The sequence below is a fragment of the Schistocerca nitens genome, chromosome 9, assembly GCF_023898315.1.
Source record: "Schistocerca nitens isolate TAMUIC-IGC-003100 chromosome 9, iqSchNite1.1, whole genome shotgun sequence".
NCBI lineage: Eukaryota > Metazoa > Arthropoda > Insecta > Orthoptera > Acrididae > Schistocerca > Schistocerca nitens.
The window spans coordinates 5,250,260-5,274,639 of record NC_064622.1 but is presented as its reverse complement, the minus strand read 5'-3'; the positions used below and the strand labels follow the sequence as shown (position 1 = coordinate 5,274,639).

The 24,380-nt window shown below is 45.0% G+C and overlaps 1 protein-coding gene across 39 annotated transcripts in view; it reads left to right on the top strand.

Moving 5' to 3' along the window:
* LOC126203575 (mucin-2-like) overlaps nucleotides 1–24,380 on the top strand; it is a 366,840-nt gene that overhangs the window by 152,046 nt on the left and 190,414 nt on the right. For all 39 annotated transcript variants that reach the window (XM_049937906.1, XM_049937910.1, XM_049937908.1 and 36 more), the window contains exons 7-8: nucleotides 9,154–9,293; nucleotides 14,704–14,794. In XM_049937906.1, coding sequence (XP_049793863.1) covers nucleotides 9,154–9,293; nucleotides 14,704–14,794 — 231 coding nt within the window. The remainder of the gene's footprint in view (nucleotides 1–9,153; nucleotides 9,294–14,703; nucleotides 14,795–24,380) is intronic.

Genomic DNA, 24,380 nt, shown 5'->3' with positions numbered 1-24,380 from the left:
CAGCGAGCACTCAGAAGTGGCGCAACACGACGTGGCATGGACTCGACTAATGTCTGAAGTAATACTGGAGGGAATTGACACCTCTGAACCCTGCAGGAGCGTCCATAAATCCGTAAGAGTACGAGGGGGTGTAAATCTCTTCTGGACAGCGCGTTGCAAGGCGTCCCAGATATGCTCAATAATGTTCATGTCTGAGGAGTTTGAGCGGAAGTGTTTAGACAGAGAAGAGTATTCCTGCAGCCAGTCTGTAGTAATTCTGGACGTGTGGCGTGTCGCAATGTCCTGCCGGAATTACCAAAGTCCGTCGGAATGCACAGTCGATATGAATGGATGCAGGTGATCAGACAGAATGGTTACGTATATGTCACCTGTCAGAGTCATATCAGGGGGCCCGGGTCCCATATCACTCCAACTGCACACGCCCCACACCATTATAGAGCCTCCACCAGCTTGGGCAGTCACCTGCTGACAATCAGAGTCCATGGATTCATGAGGCTGTCTGCATCCCCGTACACGTCCATCCGCTCGATACAATTTGAAACGGGACTCGTCCGACCAGGCAACTTGTTTCCAGTCATCAACAGTCCAGTGTCGGTGTTGACGGGCCCAGATGAGGGGTAAAGCTTTGTGTCGAGCAGTCATCAAAGTACACGACTGGGCCTTCGGCTCCGAAATCCCATATCGATGATGTTTCGTTGAATGGTTCGTACACTGACACTTGTTGATGGCCCAGCATTGGAATCTGCAGCAATTTGCCGAAGGGTTGCACTTACGTCACGCTAAACGGTTCTCCTCAGTCGTCGTTGGTCCCGTCCTTGTAGGGTCTTCTTCCTGCCGCAGTGACGTCGGGGATTTGATGTTTTACCGGATTTCTGATGTTCACTGTACACTCGTAAAATGGTCGTCCCATCGCTCGTGCGTTGACTATAACACAACGTTCAAACTCACTAAAGTCTTGATAACCTGCCGTTTTAGCAGACTAATCAATCTAACAACTGCGCCAGACACTTTTTGTCTTATATTAGCGTTGCCGACATTCGCCGTATTCTGCCTGTTTATGTACCTCTGTATTTGAATACGGATGTATATACCAGCTTCTTTGGCGCTTCAGTGTAGTTCCTTCTATCTTCAGTCCCAAGAGTTCAAACCACACACCAAACATTGTCTTTGAGCTACATGTTCCTGATTTCGAGATAGGTGTTCTCTGAATTTAAGATTTCCTTCTTCTTGTTGAAGACAGGTTTTTCTTGAGTATTTCTCCTTCTGACTTCTGCTTTATGCCATCCATTCTTACTGATCTTATTAACTAAAGAAGTAAATGAGTCAACTTGCTCAAGTAAGTCGTTACCTTTGTAAATTTCGACTTCGATTTTTTCTTCTTTATCAGATTTCATTACTTTTGTTTTTTATTTATTTATTTCCATATTATACTCTCTCCCCACAATCGTAACCATCTTGATTGACATGGCTCCTAGGTCCTCTGCCTTTTAGCGAGGACAGCTGTTCCGCGGTGAGCCCTGCAGGATGCAGTGTGGCGTTGCAGTTAGCGTCGTGTGCTGCAGGTCATCGGGTCAAACCTAGTCACTAGTGATTTACCATTTTTGGAAGGTCCTAGAAATTTATTATCTTTGTAGTGTTTGCATATTCCGAAATATTCGATATTTATATAAATAGCAGCATTCTCTGTCCGGGAGTTGAGTCCTCCATTGTCTGTACGTTGGCATTCCTAATAAACATGCTTTCAGTACTAACTATTGTACTTCGATGACGATCCTGCTTTTCTGATTTGACTGTGGTTGCAACATCACAGGCTTATCTTGCCTATTCTATGGGCATGTGTTTGCATACCTGAATGTCAGCAGTCCGCACTTGTTTTGTGCTCCCGTAAAGGTAAGTTATTTAAATTGTAGTAACAGCTCAGCACAGGTTAGTCAGTAAAAGTTTGTATTAGTGTCTGTTTGAAGTTAACTGTTAAATACTACTTTTTTTTAATGTATTACGCTGGAAAACGCGAAAATATCGCATTTTTGTTTACATTTTGGCGCAATAAATGCTGTGTAATTATTAGCTCCGTGGTGTGGTATGCTGAATGCTGTGTCTTTTCCCCACTACGGTGACTTTTGCGGTGTAGGAACCTGGGAAGTAAATTAGGATATGTTCTAGAGATAGGAAGATAGTGCAACAGGAAGGGAAAATTGCTGCCCTTCGGGCTGAATTACATTAGGCTGTGGAAGATATGTCCGCAGCTCGTGGTCTCGCTTCCCGAGCGCGGGGTCCCGGGTTCGATTCCCGGTAGTGTGAGGGATTATAACCTGCCTCGAGATGCCTGGGTGTTGTTGTATTCATCATCATCCATCCCCATTACGGTCGGAGGAAGGCAACGGCAAACCACCTCCACTAGGACCTTGCCTAGTAAGGCGGTGCGGGTCTCCCGCATCGTCCCCTATGCTCTGTCAAAGAGTATAGGACTTCATCATCATCATCATCATCATCATGGAAGATATGGGTAGTATAATGAGGGAGAAGGGTGCAGAGAGGTCGAAAGTGACGATAGGTAACAGCAGAAGCAGACATACTGCTTCATCTGACAACCTTGTGGTAAATGTGAAAATTTTGACCTGTTGCTTCCTTCAGTCAAAAACAAATGAGCCTCAGACAAGAGTGGCTCGTGACAGGGGACAGTAAGTATTCCAGCAATAAGCTGAAAAGTAAGACTGTGGGGAAGTTAGTAAACAGAAATCAAGTTTTATTGTTATGTAGTTCTGATACCAGAGGTTTAGGTTAACATTTTGCAGGATACACTAAGATCAAAATACTAGGCCATCAATTATTAATCATCCTGCTGGTGTGGGTAAGGTGACAGAGGATTTAGGATCATTTTGTTAAGACATCCCCAAGGAAGATGTCTTTATAGTGAGTGTGATGGGCAATAGGATAGACAGAGATCATAAATACAGAATAGAGTATGAAGTAGTAAATGTTGCACCAGCATCGAGAGTGTTGGGTTTCTATCTGAGATGCCCTGGTCGACCTCGTTTGATCTTTTCTGTCAGCAGAGTTGATTTGGAGCTGGAGCAGATGCTGACGGCGGGTACAGGCTCATGTATTCGCGTGGTTCCTGTTGATTCTGTAAGTAGGTGGGATCACACTATCCGTTGCCTTCACCTCAAAAGGGAAGGAAAGGAAAGGAGAGGAGTAACTGTCCGCACCAATGTCAGAGACCCTTGAGGAGGAGGCACTGTCGTGAGTGGTAAAATGCCAGTGGTTACAGGTTTCAGAGCAGTGTCAGGATAGAGAGGACAGGAAGAAAGTTTCAAGAGAGCTTATAACTGAAACAAATCTTCAGTTTAAAAAGGAATCTAAATAACATGATTCTGGCATACTACAGCAGTAGAAATAGTTGTTAGTTCAAAATTTTCAGTAATTATCAGAATGTTTTCCACCCAATTATATCTGTGACAGCGTGAAAATCTACCTATCACATTGATAAAAATATTCTAAGATTGAGAAATAAAATTATTTAACTAATTATATGATAAAACCCAGTTGATGCGATCTGCTTCTCTGAACATTATGTGACTACTGGTATAGTTGTCTTAAGTGTTGCAGGATACAGTTTAGCAGCTCAGTGAAGTAAAAATGGAGAAAGGAGAGTAGCCACATTTACCTGTTACTGTCATAAATTTAAAAAAATAGACATTCACAAATTCTGCTTAGGGCAGCATGTGGAAGCATGTGCCACTGGACTACAATTTCGCAAAACAGCTTTTATAATAGTAAGTATATACCGAGCATCTGCAGGTAATTTTGTTCCATTCATAAGTCGCCTTGAAGCGCTGTTCGCCTGCTTATTACAGTCAATAACAGTATCGTTCAAACCTAATTCTTATGCAAACATCTCAATTACGGTAGCTAATTGCTCAAAAGCAAATAGAAAGGTCTGATAAACAAAATTATACTACGAAACCAATCTCAGTGCCTTCTCAGACCATGACATACAGGTCTTTCTGTTCATGGTTGATAATCAACATTTCTATTAACAAAGTCCGCACCTTTTTTTGAAACTTGTTTCGCCGAAAAGTAACGCAAACTGTAGAAAGAAGCAATGTGGATTACTCAAGAAATAAAGGTATTTTGTACAACATAAAGGAAACTGTAAATTGTATCTGTCAGTCAGGAAGAACTCAGATGTAGAAGAGGTAGCTCATTACCAGACATGATGCAAATTATTGAAGATAGTGATATAGACAGTAAAGGAAAAACATTACATGAGAAAGGTAGAGGTAACAAGATAAAGACAAAACGGGATATAGTGACGAAGGAGACTGGGAGAATGAATGATTAAGGATCAGATTGTATTAAGAATAAATGATACGTTCGGAACATGTGTGCAGCTTTGCAAAACTTTTTAACAAACATTTCAAACTGTTACTGAGAAGACATAGGTTGTCTGGTTCGGTAGATACTGCCATGGAATATCTCAAACCAGCCATACAAATAACTTCAGTAATATGAATATGACCATCACTACACCAGTAGAAGTAGCATCCACTATAAAACGTTTGAAACCATTCTTGTGGTTACAGTAAAATTTGAACAAAATTAATTAAAATGAGTTCTGAGTTTAATAACATATTAAGTTATTTGTGTAAACAGTTATTTATAAGTAGAACATTTCCCAAATGGCTGAAGAATGCAGAAATTAACGCCTTGTATTAGAAAGATGATGAAATATGTCAAATTCCCACCCAATTTCACTTTTTCTAGCGATCCCGAAATTTTAGAGAAGGTGGTAAACCATAGGCTTCTTAATCATCCGATTAAAAACAACATAGTTCGGATTTCTAAAGGCTTCCAATATTGAGAATGCTACTTACACCTATAGCGATAATGTTCTTAATTCATTAGACAATAATTTATAGGTTATTGGCATACTTTCAGATCTGTCAGAGTCATGACTACATAAACGATGATGTTCTTTTCAGTAAATTAGAATAGTATGGTTTAACAAGAAATGCTGCATAATGAGTCTTTGACAGGAAACGAAGGATGTCAGTAGGAAAGTGTGCTGCATTAAGATCTGAGTCGTAAGCCAACTGGGAACTAGTTACTCGCAGTGTCCCACAAGGTTCCATCTTAGGACCTTTACTTATTCTTGTGTATACCAGTGTCCTTTCATCGGTAATATTACCATATTCCAAGTTTGTTTTGTTTGTAGATTAAACAAACATCACAATAAATGACAAATCAAGTGTAGTTTTATAAAGGTAGTTTAATGAAATTATCATTGAAATTAATAAATGGTTGCTAGTCATTCTTTTTCACTAAATTTTGAGAAAACACGCTAAATCCAATTCAGAGATTGTAAAACGTTTTCTCTAGTACATGTCAAAAATATGACAGTAAGAAGAAAGAGGCTGACATTCATTGGATTACAGCTTGATAATAAAGTCAACGGGTAGGAGCACACCACAGACGTCCTGGACCACCTCAACAAATCTTCTCAATATGTTTCCATTAGCATATGTCCTTTCCCATGTAAATATGTACAGTGCATATTTGTTTTATGACATGTTCCGCGTCCTTGATTATGTCCACACTGTGTACGTATGGAATGAAAATTACATCTAATACAATCTAATTTCAAACTCTCTGCGGGTCTTCTCTGATTTCTCAAAGAGCCTGTAGCATATAATACTTAAAGATAATGGGCAATAATGCACAACCTTTTTGAATCTGCACTACTTCCTTGTTTATCCTGCCATCAATAACAGCTGTCTCATTTTTGTTAAGGTTCCAAATCGCTCTTTGATCTTGATAGTATATTCCCACATTTTTTCAAGATCACAAACATTTTGTCTCGTTTGACATTAACAAAGGCTTTCTCTGTGTCTATCAAGTGCCACGCATGTAATTAAGTTCCCTTTCTATCGTTTCTCTACATCTAGTATTGCTACTCTGATTAAAGCTGTTTTTCCGGAATGCAAACATCCCCTTCTCCCCTAGTATCTGAGTCAGAAGTTCCGACACAGACAACCGATTCGTCTCAGCTTTGGCAGGTCGCTTGTGCACAACCTAAAATGAAAGACTGGATGATGTTTTAGCACATTACCCTTTCCCACCTCCCTGTTTTCCAGTAAACCAAATCTGAGGTTCATAATATGGCATCAACTAAGAACTGAAAGGATCCCTAGAAAACTGAAAACAGAGCATTTTTCGTCATTATAGGAAGGCTATTTTTTTTTTTTTTACCTTCGATCGGTCACGAAACGGAAATCATAGTGACAATCGATAATGTTTTGTTTGAAACATTTAGCTACGTCCTCCAACTGCTTCTCTACACAGTGGCTGCTCCGACATAGACATTTGTCGAAGAGTGATACCAACTTTCTCATACCCTCTTCACAGAAGGCATGCGCGCTGCGATTTCCACCAGTTTCCTACGCTCGTCTCCCGCTCATTATCTCTGTCAAAATTATGTCCTCGTAGCCTGCTGTTCATGTGAGGAAAGAGATGAAACTCAGGCGTAACCAAGTCCAGGCTGTATGGTGGGTGATCAAACACTAGCATCGAAAACACTGCAGAAGAATCTTCACTGCAGCTGCAATATGCAGCTGAGCACAGTCAAGAAGAAGCAGGGAAAGCACGACAGTTACATTATGTGGGTTGCACGAAATCAGGCGAAATCCCTCAGCAGGACTTCACACTTGGCGGACGGTATTAGTTTCTTGGCAAATTTACACGCTCACTATGTGCCCAGAATTAAAAATGCGACACGATGCGATAGACGGGCATACTAGAGAGACTGCACAGCACATCTGCGCAAAACTTCACCACATTATCACTTTGGTTTCGATTTGCTGACGGACCTGAGCTTGGAAACAAAATGCCCTCGTACATGTGGTCCGAAAACGCTTATTTTCCGAGAAATCGAAAAAAGAAGCTGTTACCACTGCCGCTTGTGCACCCATAAGGAAAGCGTGGCTGGCTGAGAGATCGAGGCAACTCGCTCTCCAGTGGAGGACCTGTGTTCAGTTTCTGTGTACACTTGTGTCCGAAATGAAAACCGAGCGGGGTGGCGCAGTGGTTAGCACACTGGACTCGCATTCGGGAGGACGACGGTTCAAACCCGCGTCCGGCCATCCAGATTTAGGTTTCCCGTGATTTCCCTAAATCGCTTCAGGCAAATGATGGGATGGTTCCGTTGAAAGGGCACGGCCGATTTCCTTCCGCATCCTTCCCTAATCCGAGCTTGTGCTCCTTCTCTAATGACGTCGTTGTCGACGGGACGTTAAACGCTAATCTCCTCCTCCAAAAATAAAGCAACAAACGGAAATTTTGAAGGTTCCGTTCATTTTTCCACGAAGCATTATCAAATGGTTCTAATGGCTCTGAGCACTATGCGACTCAACTTCTGACGTCATCAGTCGCCTAGAACTTAGAACTAATTAAACCAAACTAACCTAAGGACATCACACACATCGATGCCCGAGGCAGGATTCGAACCTGCGATCGTAGCGGTCGCTCGGCTCCAGACTGTAGCACCTAGAACCGCACGGCCACTCCGTCCGGCTAAGCAGTATCAACAGTCGATACTAATGTAGAAACAATATTAAGAATACAGAACGTAATCAGCTGCAAGGTGCACAACGGTAGATAAAAACGTTCTTCGTTTTTTTTTTTTTTTTTTTTTTTTGCAACCACCCACATTCTGACAATAGTTAATATGCTCAGTATGGGGTGTGACCACCTGTGGCATCTATACAAGCCTGACAACGACAGGGCATGCTGTGAATGATGTCACCAATCTGATGTTGAGGAAATAACGCCTTTCTTTCTGAAAATCTGCTCACAATTCTTGCAGAGTGCTTGGTGGATGCTGACGTGATGCAGCCAGTCTCCCTACTGCATCCCAGACGTGCTTTATCGGATCCAAACTGGGAGAGCGAGCAGTCCGCGCCATGCGTCCAATATCTTCTATTTCCAAAAAGAACATCAATCACCCGTGCTCTATGAGGTCGAGCGTTATCGTCCATCAGTACAACTGTTGGCTCAAAACACCGCAACAACGCCGCATGAGATCTGAAGATCCTCTCACGTTGCCTGACAGCAGTTAAATCTTGCTGACTCAGCAGCACAGTTTCATGGAGAAGTGTTAGAGTGCTCAACATAATCCCTGTCCTCACCGTTATGGATCCTCCTAGGTATCGGTCTCTTTCCAGAATGTTTGGGTCCCTAAATCGTGTTCCACGTGCCGTCCAGAAGCGAATCCGTCGAGAATCACTCTCCAGACCAAATCGGGACTCATCTGTGGGAAGAACATTGGCCCACCGTTTGACCATCCAGGTGGCACATTTACCACTCCACTCTGGACGTTCCTTTCTGTGAATACACGCCAGCGGTAAACACACAGCAGGTCTCCGACAATAAAGGCCAGTCTGCTGAAGCCTTCAGTACACCGTTTACCTCGATACGACACGCCCAGTGGATGATGCGAGGTCAGATGCAAGCTGCAGTGCAGTGCTAAGGCGGTACACCCAAATAACGGTCCACTCTTTCTGATGTCACACATGGTTTCCGCGATACACTTTCGGTCTGCATAAACTGACGCCTCATCTGAGAAACAACAGAACGATTCGCATTAAGCCATCGGGCTTCATCGGTTTGCGACTGTCCTGCTTCCGTTCTTCTTATGACCCTCCACCGCAGCGAGTCTGCTAGGCTTCTTCTTTTTGCCATACTGCAACGACCGTGACTGTATAGACAGCGACTGTGGATGTGCAACTACCCGGCAAACACTACCCCCCTTAATAGGTGCCCTGACGCCATTGCTGGTGCGGTTGTCCGTTGACCGTAATGCAATCTTCCGTGCAGACCACCATCGTATAGGACATCCGTTGACAGTTTGCATAACTCTTCCGCTAATTAGTCTAAGGATGGTGAAATAGCAGTGTGTTACTTTAATTTTGGACACTAGCGTATACCTTGTAGTACACTTTTTCTTACGATTTTACTCTTGTTAGTTACTGGAAAGTACACAAAGAAAAAAGAATACTGCCCCGGACAGTAGGTAGCGCTAAATAACGTGCCGTAGCCTCTCTACGTGCTTATCATGTCTTTGGGCGGCACAGTGAAGTTTGCTCTCATCCGCAGGCGTGACCCCGACGAGCGACGCGTTCTCCGTGGACGTGACGGCCGCGTCGGACGGCACGGCCACCGTCAGCCTGCGCTGGGCGGAAGGCGTGGCGCCGGAGGCCCTGCAGGACCTCAAGTACGCCCTCGTCGTGCTGCAGGTGAGTCGGGGATCAGCAGTGCGCTGTTGCCACAGAGGACATCCAGGAGTGCGTCGGTACGTCTCCGCAGTAACAGCTTACCAGAAAAAATATTAGTCATCCCGTCAAGAGCTTTGGAGCGCTGTGAATGATGTAGGTCCATCTCCGTAGCTGAGTGATCTGTGTGACTGCCTGAAATGTGGAGGGTCCGACTCGACTCCAGGTACTCTCACTGGCTTTTTCTTGATGGGACGATTGGAATAGGGTGCTCTCAGCCTCCTGGCGCCGTTGGAAAGGCTTCTTGAGTGAGAAGTAAGAGATCCAAATGTCTGGAGAGGGGTTCCCTGACCCCACGCACCTCCGTACCACGTCAGAATGACGCCGTATGACGGAGGATGACACCGCACCAGTCGGCTCCCTGCAGTCCTCTGGTCCTGTACCCACAGTTCAAATTAGTAGATGGTCTAGAACTGGGTGGTAATGCAACCCACTTCCGTACACGTAATTCGTGGAGACGAAGTGGTGTGCAACCAGCTCAGTCATATGTATAGGGTGGATAGTTGTGGAGACTTGACAGAATGGCAGAAAGGCGCTATCGTGTTCGAACATGTCCGTGGCCTCATAGCGAATGAATTTGCCCCATTTGTCGGAGTACAGGGACACAGTTTCTAAAACGTCTATTAGGAATGTGTACCACTTGCTGAGAATGGTGTCATGATGAATGAAAACGGCGCTGACAGCTAATAAAACTTGCTTTTGATTGACCACACTACCGGTTTCAAGACTTAGAGCCACATCGTCAGGTGCAGCCAGCGCATTTAAGAAATGAAATATAATTATAACCACCCTGTATACGAGGCGAAGACGGCCAATTATCTCGTCAGTGCTGATTCACACCATGCTCGAACTCTTGGGAATCAGCGAAAGGCAGCGAGTAGCAAGGGTGATGGGAAAGGAGAGAATTTGCGTCTGACGAGAGACGTGCTCTGATAGTCAGTGCAGGTGCAATTACCAACGTATTGAGATGGCTTTGTGGTCACATTAACTGCCTAGTAAGCAGGAGACCCGGGTTCGAGTCCCAGACCGGCGTAAGTTTTCAACTTTCCCACTGATTTACATCAGTGCCCACTCGCGGCCAGTATCTGTAATTCCTTTGTGTCTCAGTTTATAATTATATTTTAATTCTGAAATACACTCCTGGAAATGGAAAAAAGAACACATTGACACCGGTGTGTCAGACCCACCATACTTGCTCCGGACACTGCGAGAGGGCTGTACAAGCAATGATCACACGCACGGCACAGCGGACACACCAGGAACCGCGGTGTTGGCCGTCGAATGGCGCTAGTTGCGCAGCATTTGTGCACCGCCGCCGTCAGTGTCAGCCAGTTTGCCGTGGCATACGGAGCTCCATCGCAGTCTTTAACACTGGTAGCATGCCGCGACAGCGTGGACGTGAACCGTATGTGCAGTATACGGACTTTGAGCGAGGGCGTATAGTGGGCATGCGGGAGGCCGGGTGGACGTACCGCCGAATTACTCAACACGTGGGGCGTGAGGTCTCCACAGTACATCGATGTTGTCGCCAGTGGTCGGCGGAAGGTGCACGTGCCCGTCGACCTGGGACCGGACCGCAGCGACGCACGGATGCACGTCAAGACCGTAGGATGCTACGCAGTGCCGTAGGGGACCGCACCGCCACTTCCCAGCAAATTAGGGACACTGTTGCTCCTGGGGTATCGGCGAGCACCATTCGCAACCGTCTCCATGAAGCTGGGCTACGGTCCCGCACACCGTTAGGCCGTCTTCCGCTCACGCCCCAACATCGTGCAGCCCGCCTCCAGTGGTGTCGCGACAGGCGTGAATGGAGGGACGGATGGAGACGTGTCGTCTTCAGCGATGAGAGTCGCTTCTGCCATGGTGCCAATGATGGTCGTATGCGTGTTTGGCGCCGTGCAGGTGAGCGCCACAATCAGGACTGCATACGACCGAGGCACACAGGGCCAACACCCGGCATCATAGTGTGGGGAGCGATCTCCTACACTGGCCGTACACCACTGGTGATCGTCGAGGGGACACTGAATAGTGCACGGTACATCCAAACCGTCATCGAACCCATCGTTCTACCATTCCTAGACCGGCAAGGGAACTTGCTGTTCCAACAGGACAATGCACGTCCGCATGTATCCCGTGATACCCAACGTGCTCTAGAAGGTGTAAGTCAACTACCCTGGCCAGCAAGATCTCCGGATCTGTCCCCCATTGAGCATGTTTGGGACTGGATGAAGCGTCGTCTCACGCGGTCTGCACGTCCAGCACGAACGCTGGTCCAACTGAGGCGCCAGGTGGAAATGGCATGGCAAGCCGTTCCACAGGACTACATCCAGCATCTCTACGATCGTCTCCATGGGAGAATAGCAGCCTGCATTGCTGCGAAAGGTGGATATACACTGTACTAGTGCCGACATTGTGCATGCTCTGTTGCCTGTGTCTATGTGCCTGTGGCTCTGTCAGTGTGATCATGTGATGTATCTGACCCCAGGAATGTGTCAATAAAGTTTCCCCTTCCTGGGACAATGAATTCACGGTGTTCTTATTTCAATTTCCAGGAGTGTATGTAGGTTGCACCTGAAGATGCGGCTGTAAGCCATGATACCGGTGATGTGGTCAATTAAACTCAAGTTTTACCGGCTGTCAGCGGTGTTTTCATTCATCATGGCCTTCAGCAGCTGTGAATGCCCTGCATATAAAATCGTTTCTGAGAACAGTGGTCGTAATATGATCCTAACCAACGGGGACCGAAAACGATTGTTACACCGTGTCCATGACGACAGTATGTACGGTCGTCAGTGAATGCAGGTCCATCCAAGCCAGTTTCCGAGCGACATTGCGAATGGAACTGCACGGAGTGGACATTTGGTGCTAAGTACCCCGCAAAAGGCCGTTGGTCACAGCAGCAGTGGAAGATGTATGCCCTCGAAGTTCCAGGTAGCACAGAACTGGACTGTAGCTGACTGGAGACATGTAGTGTGATTATACGAGCCACAGCTTTGCTTCCTTTCACGTGATATAAGAGGTTAAGTGTCCCGACTGCCAAAGAGGCGTTTTACTCGCAGTGTGTGGAGGAGGTACTTCTGACTGGCTCGCAGAGGGGCTGTGATTCCTGGGGTGCTTTCCGTGTCACATGACCGAGGATGTTTATTTCAATATCCTCGGTGACCAAGTGCTGCCCTTGCTTTTACGTCTTCATGATGCTGGGCCATTCCCTTCTTCAAAGGGGACACCACATCTGGACACATACGTTATTGGGGCGACTCTTCGCACTTTGACTGGCCAATTAAGTCATCCAATTTTAATCTCACAGACGATGTTTGGCGCGATATGGAACAGCGAGTGAGATGTAGAAATCAACTTTCGTGCAGTTTGGTAGCTCTGTGGGTTATAATCAACAACAACTGGCTTTAATTGGATATGACATACCTGAAGCAACTTGCGGACACTCTTCCTCGCCTGCGTGGGGTCATTATCATTTTCCTTGGGGGGGGGGGGAGGGGGACTAAATTCTAAATTTTTGTCCGGTGTGCTTAGAAACATCATTTAGCGTAATCAGCTACACGAAATTGTAAATGTTGTCCCATGCTGTTACTTACTGAAACAGAAAAATGTTAACAAACACTCTAAAGTGTAAAAACTGCATTACACGTTTCAAAAAATGCAAAACAGTACTAATGTATGACGCAATAAACTTATTGAAACATTTTATTTCGTAACCTCGTGCATTCAGAACGTACCGTATTTTTCAGCCGTAAACAACCCAGTCTTCTTCTCCTGGAGAAATAGCTGATATGTCGTTATGGCTAATGGTTCAAATGGCTCTGAGCACTATGGGACTCAACATCTTAGGTCATAAGTCCCCTAGAACTTAGAACTACTTAAACCTAACTAACCTAAGGACATCACACACACCCATGCCCGAGGCAGGATTCGAACCTGCGACCGTAGCAGTCCCGCGGTTCCGGACTGCAGCGCCAGAACCGCTAGTATGTCGTTATGCTGAGTACTATATAGAATAAGTCGCAGTCGTCATTCTTAAGAGATATAGTGCACTTTGAAAACGAACGCAATTTGAATGGATGTGTGATAAACACCATCTGATCAGAAGCATCCACACACATACTGTATTAGTGGACGTCAGTAAGAGGTTTGTGTCCACCCTTCGCCTTTATGACGTATTTAACTCTGCTGAGGGTTCTTCCTTTGAGGTGCCTGAATGTCTGTGGAGGAATTCTAACCATTCTGTCTCAAGAGCCGAAAGTCTAAAGCTAGGTCGACGTCCTAACGTGTCTCAAAGTTGTGAGACCTGAGTTTCTCCTGGCGTATACAATTTTCAATCAACTTACGGCAATTCTGCCAGGTAAAATTTACAGCGACCGGTCTCTGACTTCGGAGGTTGACCAGTCACTGGGTACCGTCAGAGAAACAAATCTATCAGGAACATTTCAACCCTTCTAAAGCCGAGGAAGTCTGCTGTTGGTGATCTGATTGCGAAGTGTAAATGCGGAGGAAGAAGCAAAGCTGAACCAAAACTAGCCAGACTTCACGCACTGACGCAGAGGGTCCGTCGAGCGTTGCGATGGGTGGTTGTAAAAAATCGCGTGAAATCAGCAAACCTGGGTTTGGCGAATGCAGGGAGAACATTACCTTCCACCGTGTGATATGTCAACAGTGGAGCTCTGAGGAGCTACTGTTGCGGTATGGGAGTGTTCTTCGTGGTTGGGACGTGGTCCCCTCTTTGCGTTTAAGAAAACTAAATGCGGAAGGATACGAATACGTTTTGCAGCAATGCGTGCAGCTTACAGCAGAGGAACACTTCGCAGACGACTGATTGTATCAGCAAGACAACGCATACTTTCTCAAAGCACCGTCTCTGAGGCAACGGTCTGTGGACAATAACAGTCCAGCAATGAACTGTTCTGCTCAGAGTCTCGAACTGCACCCAATGGAACAACTTTGGGATATTTTCAAACAACTTACGGGAATTCATCCAAGAAAGTTACAGCGACCGCCTGCCGTGACATCTGATGGTCAATTGCGCGTTACATAAGGTCGTGTGGATACCACTGGTGAGAGAACGTACGCCGCGCGGGGTAGCCGTGCGGTCTAGGGCGCCTTGTCACGGTTCGCGCGGCTTCCCCCGTCGGAGGTTCGAGTCGTCCCTCGGGCATGTGTGTTTGTGTTGTCCTTAGTGTAAGTTAGTTTAAGTTAGGTTACGTAGTGTGTAGGCCTAGGGACTGAAGGCCTCAGCAGTTTGGTCCCATAGGACCTTACCACAAATTAAATTAAATTAGACCCTGTACGATGCAAGGGATCAGTCTCTCGTAATGTGGCGTGCGCCCTTTCTGTACTGATCTGCTCGCTCTCTGGTCCACAGGCGACACGTGAGAGGGAAGTCTCTACCAACCAGGTTGCCACCACCGTGGTACATCTGTCGCTGCCGGGATTGCAGGATCCGACGACGACAGGTCAGTAGAGCGTCAACGCAGACGTCACGTTTGCTGTAGATGTCTCTCTCTCTCTCTCTCTCTCTCTCTCTCTCTCTCTCTCTTGTCTACATACATATAAGGTTATTTTTATAGTAGAAAGGAAGCACTTAACATTCTACACAAGAACCTAAACGTAATCAGAGGGGCGTTTGATAAGTAGTGCAACACACTTTTTCCAAAATTATTCCCCACTCCTTGAGAATACGAAACCCTATTCTTGGACACAATCTCCATCAGTGCGACAGCATTAAGCCGTCGGCACACGGACCGTGCATCCGAACGTTGAGCGTGCCGAGTTTCTGACGTCATAGCGTGGAACAGCACGTTCGGGAGTCTTTCCGAACATGCAGAGCCGTATTTGGCATGTCAGATATTCTAAGCGTGCGTCTGAGCGTTGACCAATGAGATGGCACAGCGCCACCTACGTCACACACACGCCGTCTCCCTTCAGTACATAGTTGCGAGGCGCCATATTGGCATTCATTTCAAGCCTATATGTATATATGCCGTTTCTGAGCACCAGCAAATTGACAATCACTGGAAAACCCGTTGTTAACTGTGTGATTCGTTCCGATAAAATAATGAGAAACATCATATTCGTGGCAAAAGAATTATTGTAAGTTGCGTATTATGAGAGTAGGCTATGTGAAGGCAGCGACACACTGAAGATCCACCAAAAACGCATTGTTCTTGGTACAATTTGTTATAATTAAATTTGAATTAGTAACATATCTACGATTAAGGTTTTCAGCGCGGCGTAACATAATATTATTTCATGTAAGAGGTGTGTTGTTGGTTTAGCGAAATGAGTAGCGTCTGTCCAGTGATGCCGGCACGGTAGCTCAGCGTGTTCGGTCAGAGGGTTAGCTCCCTCTGTAATAAAAAAACTGAGTTAATCGATCAACAACAAACTTAAACGGTTGTCCTACGACGTCCGCCCCGAGCAGATGCAACGAACAAAAACAAAACGAGAAAAAAAGCGTGTTCGGTCAGAGGGTTAGCTAGTTAATGGATCAACAACGAACTGAAATGGGTGTCTTTCAATGTCCGCGCCGAGCAGATACAACGAACTAAAATCAACAAAATGAGATTTTAAAAAAGTGATGAATTGTTTATGGGGGCGGTGGTTCGCTTCTTGACACTTCCAAACTTTTTTCCTATCATTCACGTTTTTGTTAGGTTCTGATACTTTATTATTAGTTTAATATAAATATATACTATGATATTTGACGTTATGTAGATATAAGTTCACCTTTTCTTGAGAGGTGACTGTGTTCGATTGGTTTAATGTACATGACAGCTTGCGCAACTTGTATAAAGATATTTTGCCCCTTCTTCTTTTACGGCTCGTAATTGACATGTTGCAAAGATTCTGCTACTGGGTAGGAACAGTGATCAAATAAGACTGACCTTGGGGTTTTGCTGAAATGTGGGAATGATGAAATAATGTTTATCTTATGCGGAGAAGTATTCCAAATTTGTACCGCGCTGTTTGTAATGGATCTTTTATAAGCCTGTTTCCTTTTTGATCGGATATGGCACTTTCCTTTTCGTGGACGATGGAGGAAGCGTGCGTTGTAATAGAGCTAACGTCGGAATTTTACGCGCGCCCGTTTGGTAAACGGTGTGATTTACGAACTTGAAACATCCCTCAACTGCCGCTGGAGTGCGTTGCGATCGCGTATACCACGTTGGGGCCCACGCACCGTGTGCACGAGTCGCATCGTTCCTGAGCCTTCAGCAGCACGTTGAACTTGGCACGCTCAACGTTGACGTTCGACAGCACGGTCCGTGTGCTGATGGTTTTACGCCTCGTTACTGTATGTCCGCGTGTTGCGACGACGCAGCCAGCGCCTTGCTGCACCAGTAACCTCCCCATAAACCACACACTGCTTTCCGCGGAGAGCGTCCTTCATTGCGGCAAACTGGTGCAACTTCCGAGCTGTTGGGTGGACGACGAAGAACAGTCCAGTGAAGTTTCGTGAGTGTCTCTCGGGTGCACAGAGGATGTGAAAGCCCTCCCACTGCCGTGGAGAAGAAGAAATTGGTTTGCATTTTTGTGGCGTCGGACACGCTGAAGTCCAGCACCGCAGGAATCACAGCCGTGGTGTTCGGAGGGCCGGAAAGCGGGAGATCCGGACAGATTCGCACGAATTTGTAGCGATGCTCACAGGCGCCTCGCCCAACCACTCACAGTGCTTTTGTTCACGGCCAGAGCTTCGTAGACACTCTGCAAGCGCCTCCGAATATCTGCACTGCTCTGGTTTGGACCGAAAGAAACTCGATGGCAGATTTCTGGCTGGAACGCACCTACGTTACAAGTGCCACTTTGAAGGGTACGTACAGAGCCGCCACTTATCTGAACTCAATGAAACTACAGTGGCTGAAGCGGGAATATTCCACGGCGCCCCACAACCAGATCCGCATTTTGTCAAACGAAAATGGCCGAGTAAAGATGCGTTGCATTACTTACTGAACGCGCCTCGTAGAGCTTTTCATCTACCTCCAGTCCTAAGAATCTAAAATATGCCATTTTACCGAACATTTTATAGCCCTGTGGCAATAAAATTTCGCATGCACAAGAGAACAGAAACTATGAAAAAAGTTGTCATCAATCATAATTTTGGGTTTCACACCACAGTGGTTAAGCAGCAACTGACCTCCTGCCGGCGGTATGCAGTTGCTTGCTCCAACTTTAAAACTGGTCAACCAGCTACGGGGAGCCTTTTAGTTTAATGCAGACCTCGAACCACGATTCACTTCGGTATTTTCACATGAACGAACACTGACAGAAATGAAATAAGCGGCAAGTGATGTTTGAAGAAGACAAGGTCTGCTCGGTCGGCAATGTCGAGTGGAGCTCTGTGGTGTGGTAAGACGCTATGTGGTTGTGTAAAATTTGAACAAACTGAAATCAGGATCTACTGGTCATTAGCAGATAAGTGAGGATAATGCTTGGCTATTTTCTTGCTCGTGCGGCAAGACTTTGAGTGCTGACTTTCACGGTATTTTCAGAATGTTAAAGGGCGTTTTCCATGTTGAGATGTTATGCTTGTGACTTTGTAAAGTGGGTGATCTTCGATGCCTGGTACAGAATCGGTTTTTCATTGATACGTCTGTATAGCAGGGCTTTCAAGCGCATCACGTGCTCGTCCATTGAGCTCTCTTCATTATTCTTCTAGATATGTAGGTTTCCTTTGGTTGCAGTACTTCATGTACTATAGCGTAAAACGTCTTGTACATAAATTCTCTGTTTGCCATCGAGGCTTCACTGTATTCTGGGAGCAATTACATGTTTCTAATAAAATATTTTTCTCTGCCTCGTGATGACTGGGTGTTGTGTGATGTCCTTATGTTAGTTAGGTTTAAGTAGTTCTACGTTCTAGGAGACTGATGAACATAGATGTTAAGTCCCATAGTGCTCAGAGCCATTTTTGAACCAATAAAATATTTTCAGAGTCATTCAGGTTTCATACCCACAATTTCTCCCATTCTGACGATTTTACGCCGAGATACAATCTGAACTAAATCATTCCACGTAAAGTGCATTTTGCCTTCAGCAAAGACAGCCACTTTCCTGGGTTGTTTCTGCAATCACCATTACGTTATTCTGCAAAAACGGTGAACAATACCTTCCATCTTTCTACGCATGATTTGTCAAGAGAGAAGGTAAGTCAGTCCCTGGCGGTACTGAAGGATCTTGGGTTCGTCGTTTTCCATGAGGTATGACGTCTTGCATTTGTGAGTTACGCCAACAAACTGGATCCAGCACGGCCAATGCACGAAACTGAAGTATAAGCACAGTTGCTTACATGTAACTCATGTAAATCCATATGTTTATTGCAACTTGTCAGGGTCACAGAGATCGATTAATTAAGTACGTCAGACAGAGTAAATCTCTCTTGTTACAGGCGATATTCCCTTAACGGTGTAGACAGATCGCGTTGTTATATCAATTTATGGGACTAAATTTGTATATGAGAGGGCAATTCAATTCAGGGCGTTTTATTATTGACTATTGCATGTAGTCCGGTTTCAGTGCTTGGGCAGGGAGCTTACAGTCTTCAGCTTTTACTGATATTTCATACTCCGCCTTCATGTTACCTCTTCTGAAATACTTATTTCCGACCATTGGTTTCCTATCTCAACATTCTCATTTTAAAATCTTTTACCTTTTGTGTAAGGTTTTGCATACGCATACGCTAGCCTTCTGGCTAGTGATCGACAAGCAACTTGCAACTGCCCACTGAGTCATGTCCTCCGACAATGAGGCGGCGTTGAAGCGCGTCTACGCGGCCTTAGGTTCTGATTTTGCTTCCACAACCATAGCTGTCAATGGTGCTTTCCGTGTATCAGTACTATCCAGACAGACAATTTTACAATTGGGATTCTGACACCCAAACGAAGTCCTCGAATTGTGAGAGCTACATGAAGTCCATTTTACTAAGCACATTCTCAAATTTCATGACAGATAGCAGTCGGAGCGAGCTTTCTCGACTCTTCCTCTACGTATGTGATCGAGTCATCGAAGAGCCATGTACAAAGATATTTAAATTTCATTTCTCGCTAGGCTTGAGAACTACCAAAGTAAAATCTGGTATTCTCAAATAACCCAAACCTCGTGATATTATTCGGAATTTTGTTTTCTCAATATTGATTGTTAGGCTACATGTCTTATGTTATTCTTCCGTGTTAATCATTAATATTTGTAGATCCCGTGTGTTGCTCGCCTTCAGTATGGTGTCCACACCGCCTCGGATGCAATTTATCCAAACGTACTTGATACGCATCCCGCGTTAATGTTTTTCAATGCTTTCTGAAATATTTTCTCTTGATAAACATTGATCAGCAACGGTGGAAGAATACAGGCTTGTCCAGTTTTTCTGTGGAATTACATTTTACTGGATAGGACGTTATTTTTTAAAAAGCTTGATTCCGTCCGAATAGACCTCTGAAGGCCCAACGGTAGCGACTGACCGCCGCGTCATCCTCAGCCGATAGGCATCACTGGATGTGGATGTGGAGGGGCACACCGCTATCGCGGCCGTTGTAAGTTTTCCTTATCGGTTCCGCTAGTTCTCAGTCAAGATGCGCTTCGACTGGCCTCACAAGGGCTGAATTAACCCCATTTGCCAACAGCGCTCGCCAGACCCAGGCGGTCACGTAAGTGCTAGCCGAGACCGACAGCGGTTAACTTCGGTGATCTGACGGAAACCGATGATACAACTGCGGCAAGGCTGTTGCCAGTGCATTATTTATTTTTAACTAAAATGCAGATTCTTCTAATCAGTATTCATTGCTTTGAGAATTTAGGTAATTTCCTTTGTTACAACCCATCAAAAGCTGTTGCACATTCGATAAAAAAGACATGTAAATTTACTTTGCTAAAGCTTGTCAACAGTTTCTCATGATCTATAAAACAGAGACATGTGTTGCCCCCTCTGCATAACAGTTTTGCATCAGTTTTTGTGTATGACAGTTTCTTCTCTTGTACCTAAAATCATTTAACAATCCAAACATACAAACAAACAAGGAGGCCATATCAGTTTCATTGAGAGAAATCGCAATTGGCCTTCCGCAGGGTTCGATCATAGGTCCACTACTCTCCTTGCTCTCCATTAATGATCCAACTGTTTATTTGAGTCAAGAGAAAAAAGTACCCTTTTTTGCAGTTGATGCAAACATTAATTTGCAGAAACAGACATAATGTCTGATGGGATACCACACTCACTGGTTATACAATGTTACTTATAATCCGTCTTGATTGTAAAAGTGTCACGGCGATCATTTGGCATAACAAAAATTGTCAACATGGAGCACAAAGAAATCAGTAAGTCAACACATTTTGTACTTTTTGATTTAATAGTATTCTGGGTAATTTCTCAGTTACATAAGAAATATTCATTTTACAAGAGAAAATAATTAGAATTATATGTGGAATTCACACACATAAATCTCGTGTGCATCCGTTTCAATTGTTGCAGCCTCAGATTACTTTATTAGCTCTGAAATTTGATGTCAACATTCCATTGCAGTTTGAGAATAACAGACATACTGTCACGTTCTAACAACATTCAAACCCAAATCCTAAACTAGGGTCGTCGACGGAGTGCAATATTTGGCACCGAAACCACATTTATTACGAACCTCAACGCTCGGCCAGAGCAGAAATGAACTGAGCCCCTGCACGGAACTTGGTGCTACTTATACGGATATATAATATTCCAGAATATACAAAGGTTAAAACAAAATCAATTTCGAGAACCTCCCGGCAATGATAACAACTGTAACACGCCAGCCAGTAACACTAAAAGCTATTCGACAAGTCATGTAGCACAGTTCACCCCACCGTTCCCTCTCCTGGACAAAAATCGATCCACTGTTTCAGAATTTCTCACTGCAGCCGACTACAGCTCCCTGGAACTAGGTTTTGTCGGTGGTATTCTGTACGGGAACCTTCTAGTCGTGTTGTTGCACCCGCTTCAATATGATGAGCGTCGAATGTAGTCCCTCCCGTCGGAGCTTTGTAGTCATCGAGTGCGTCTTCAGTTTCCTTAAACGAGAAATCCCATCTTCGATCTGCGCTCCAGGACACGGTAGGCTTTCCTATGGGGAACATGGACAACGTTTCTGTACTGCGGTTTTTGTCTTCTTGATGAAGGGTCATAACCCTCGACTTCATATGTGACTTCCAACAAGCGGTGAAGGATACGATACGACCCAAGGTGGCGTTTTAGTAACATTTCCGATATAGCCATTTCGCTAACAGGTGTAAAAATCCGTACCAAGGTTCCAGAGCTTTATCCCACCGGTCAGTGCTTGGCGTTATAGCGCTCTCAGACCTTCTCCTGGGTGTCCAGAGTCTGTATGTGAGCCAACTGTTTTGCTTCTTCGTTCTCGATGATTGGGTGTTTCATGTAGTCATCTTGAGTGTCGTATCCATTGCTGAGCTGAAGGAATTGTGTGAAATCAGTAGTGTCTCGCTTTTCTGTGTTTTATGCGAATGTCACGACGGGTCAGTCTCTCTCTTAGACATCAGTGCACGTCGACAGCATATTTACCAATATCTTATTTAAGCGTACTTTGAGGCCATTCGTTTGTGGGTGGTAGACTGTTATCGTCCTGCGGGTGATGTCACAACGTAAAGCAACATGCCGTCGCCGGCCGAAGTGGCCGTGCGGTTAAAGGCGCTGCAGTCTGGAACCGCGAGACCGCTACGGTCGCAGGTTCGAATCCTGCCTCGGGCATGGGTGTTTGTGATGTCCTTAGGTTAGTTAGGTTTAACTAGTTCTAAGTTCTAGGGGACTAATGACCACAGCAGTTGAGCCCCATAGTGCTCAGAGCCATTTGAACCATTTGAACATGCCGTCCCGACTGGAAAACTCCGAGATCAGGGGCATCAAGCAGGATGTTCGTGATTCAAAATGGTCTACATGGAGCTCTGCAGTTTCCGGAGCTTTGGCGGTCAACACAGTTTTATTGATAGCGTAGCAGGTCAGGTAGTCAGTACAGACTATTATTCATCATTCCCGTTGTCGACTTCGGGAATCTCCCCAAGAGGTCGATTCCAATTAGCACCACATACCCGGAGATAACTGCGGTAAACGCTTCTGCCACCGACATTCCTTACAGTGGCTCACAGTGTCCAGCGGATTGGTAGGGGTCTGGCCTGTGGTACCTGCGTCTGATTCTGTCTACAGTCTTCACGAATTCCATGTGGCCAGATGTAGGAGCGTCGCGATAACACTTCAAGATAGCTCGCTGTAGATGATCTGGAATGAAAAGCAAATATTTCCTCCCCATTGGGTCATAGTGCCTCTTATACAATGTTCTGTTTAATAACTGGGATTCTCCTTTGGTCGGTTCCTTCTCCATCAAGGCTTCAATAGTTTTCAGCAGTCCTGGATCTTCCCTCTGTTCTACAGCAATATCGTTTGGCGCAGAGGTGACTAATTTCATCCACACCCACTGTCTTCCGATAAGCAACTCCTTGAAAGGCAGTGTCCATATGGTTGCGTCCAGTTTGTATACCACTGTGACGTTGTACTCCTGAAGCCTCGTTGCCCATCTCGCCAGTTGACCCAACTGATCTTTCTCACTAGTGACCCACTATATAGAATAGTGGTCCGTCATAATGGTTAAAGGTTTTCCAAATAAACATCTCTAGAAATTCTTGATGTCCCAAGCAACGGCTAGACACCATTTCTCAGCCGGGGAGCAATTCATCTCGTACTCCAGAAGCACCAGCTATCCGTCAGAAACTTCCTGAATTTGCGCTGCATCTATCCATCCTGCTAGTGTCAATATGAAGGTCTGTCTTGGCATGCAGTGTTAGGACTGAAGAGGATGGATGTTAGCGCCTCCTGAAAGATCTATCCTATACCTCGTCCCAGGAACAAAATTTGCCACCAACGTCCTCAGTTATTTGTTGGATGTATTCTAGTGTCTTCCTCTACAGTTTTTTCCCTCTACAGATCCCTCCAATATCATGCAAGTTACTCCATGACGTCTTACCAGATTTCCTACCGACCTGTCAGTGTTTTCCCTATATTATGTGGACAACCTCCTCTTGCATTCATTACCAGTCCACGTAATTTTGAAGAATCTTCTGTAGCACCACATTTTAGATACTTCGATTCTCTTCTGTTCCGGTTTCTGCACAGTCCATGTTTCACTACCATACAACGCTGTGCTCGAAACGTACGTTCTCAGATACTTATTCCTCAGACTGGAGTCTATGTTTGGAATGCCCATTTTTACCGGTGCTAATCTGCTTTATATGTCCTCCTTGCTCCGTCCGTCATCGGTTATTTTGCTTCCTAGGTAGCAGAATTCCATGACTTCATCTACTTCATGAACACCAATCCTTCTATTAAGTTCCTCCCTATTGTCGTTTCTGCTAATTCTCACTACTTTCTTCTTCCTTCGATTTACTCTCAACCCATATTCTGTACTCAGCAGATCCTGTAATGCTTCCTCACTTTCAATGAGCATAACAATATCATAAGCGGATCTTATCACTGATATCCTTCCACTCTGGATTTTAATTCCATTCTTGAACCTTCCTCCTATTTCCGTCATTTCTTCTTCGATGTATAGATTGAACAGAAGGGGCGAAAGACGGCGTCTTACACCCATTTTAATACGAGCATCTTGTTCTTGGCTTTCCACTCTAATTGTCCCCTCTTAGCTCTTGTATATTGTGTATATTCTTCATCTTTCCTATAACTTACCCTTATTTTTGTCAGAATTCCAAACTTTTTCCACCATCTGACATTGTCGAACGCTATTTCCAAGTCGACAAATCCTACGAACGTGTCTCGATTTTTCTTTAGTTTTGCTGCTATTATCAGCCGCGACGACCGAACTGCCTCTCTGGTGCCTTCATCTTTCCTAAAGCCACACTGATCGTCATCTCACACATCAATTGTCTTTCCCATTCTTCCGTATATCATTCTTGTCAGCAATTGGATGGATGAGCTGTTAAGCTGAGTATGTGTTAGTTCTCGCACCCTCGGCTCTTGCTGTCTTTGGAACTGTGTGGATGATGTTTTTCCGAAAGTCA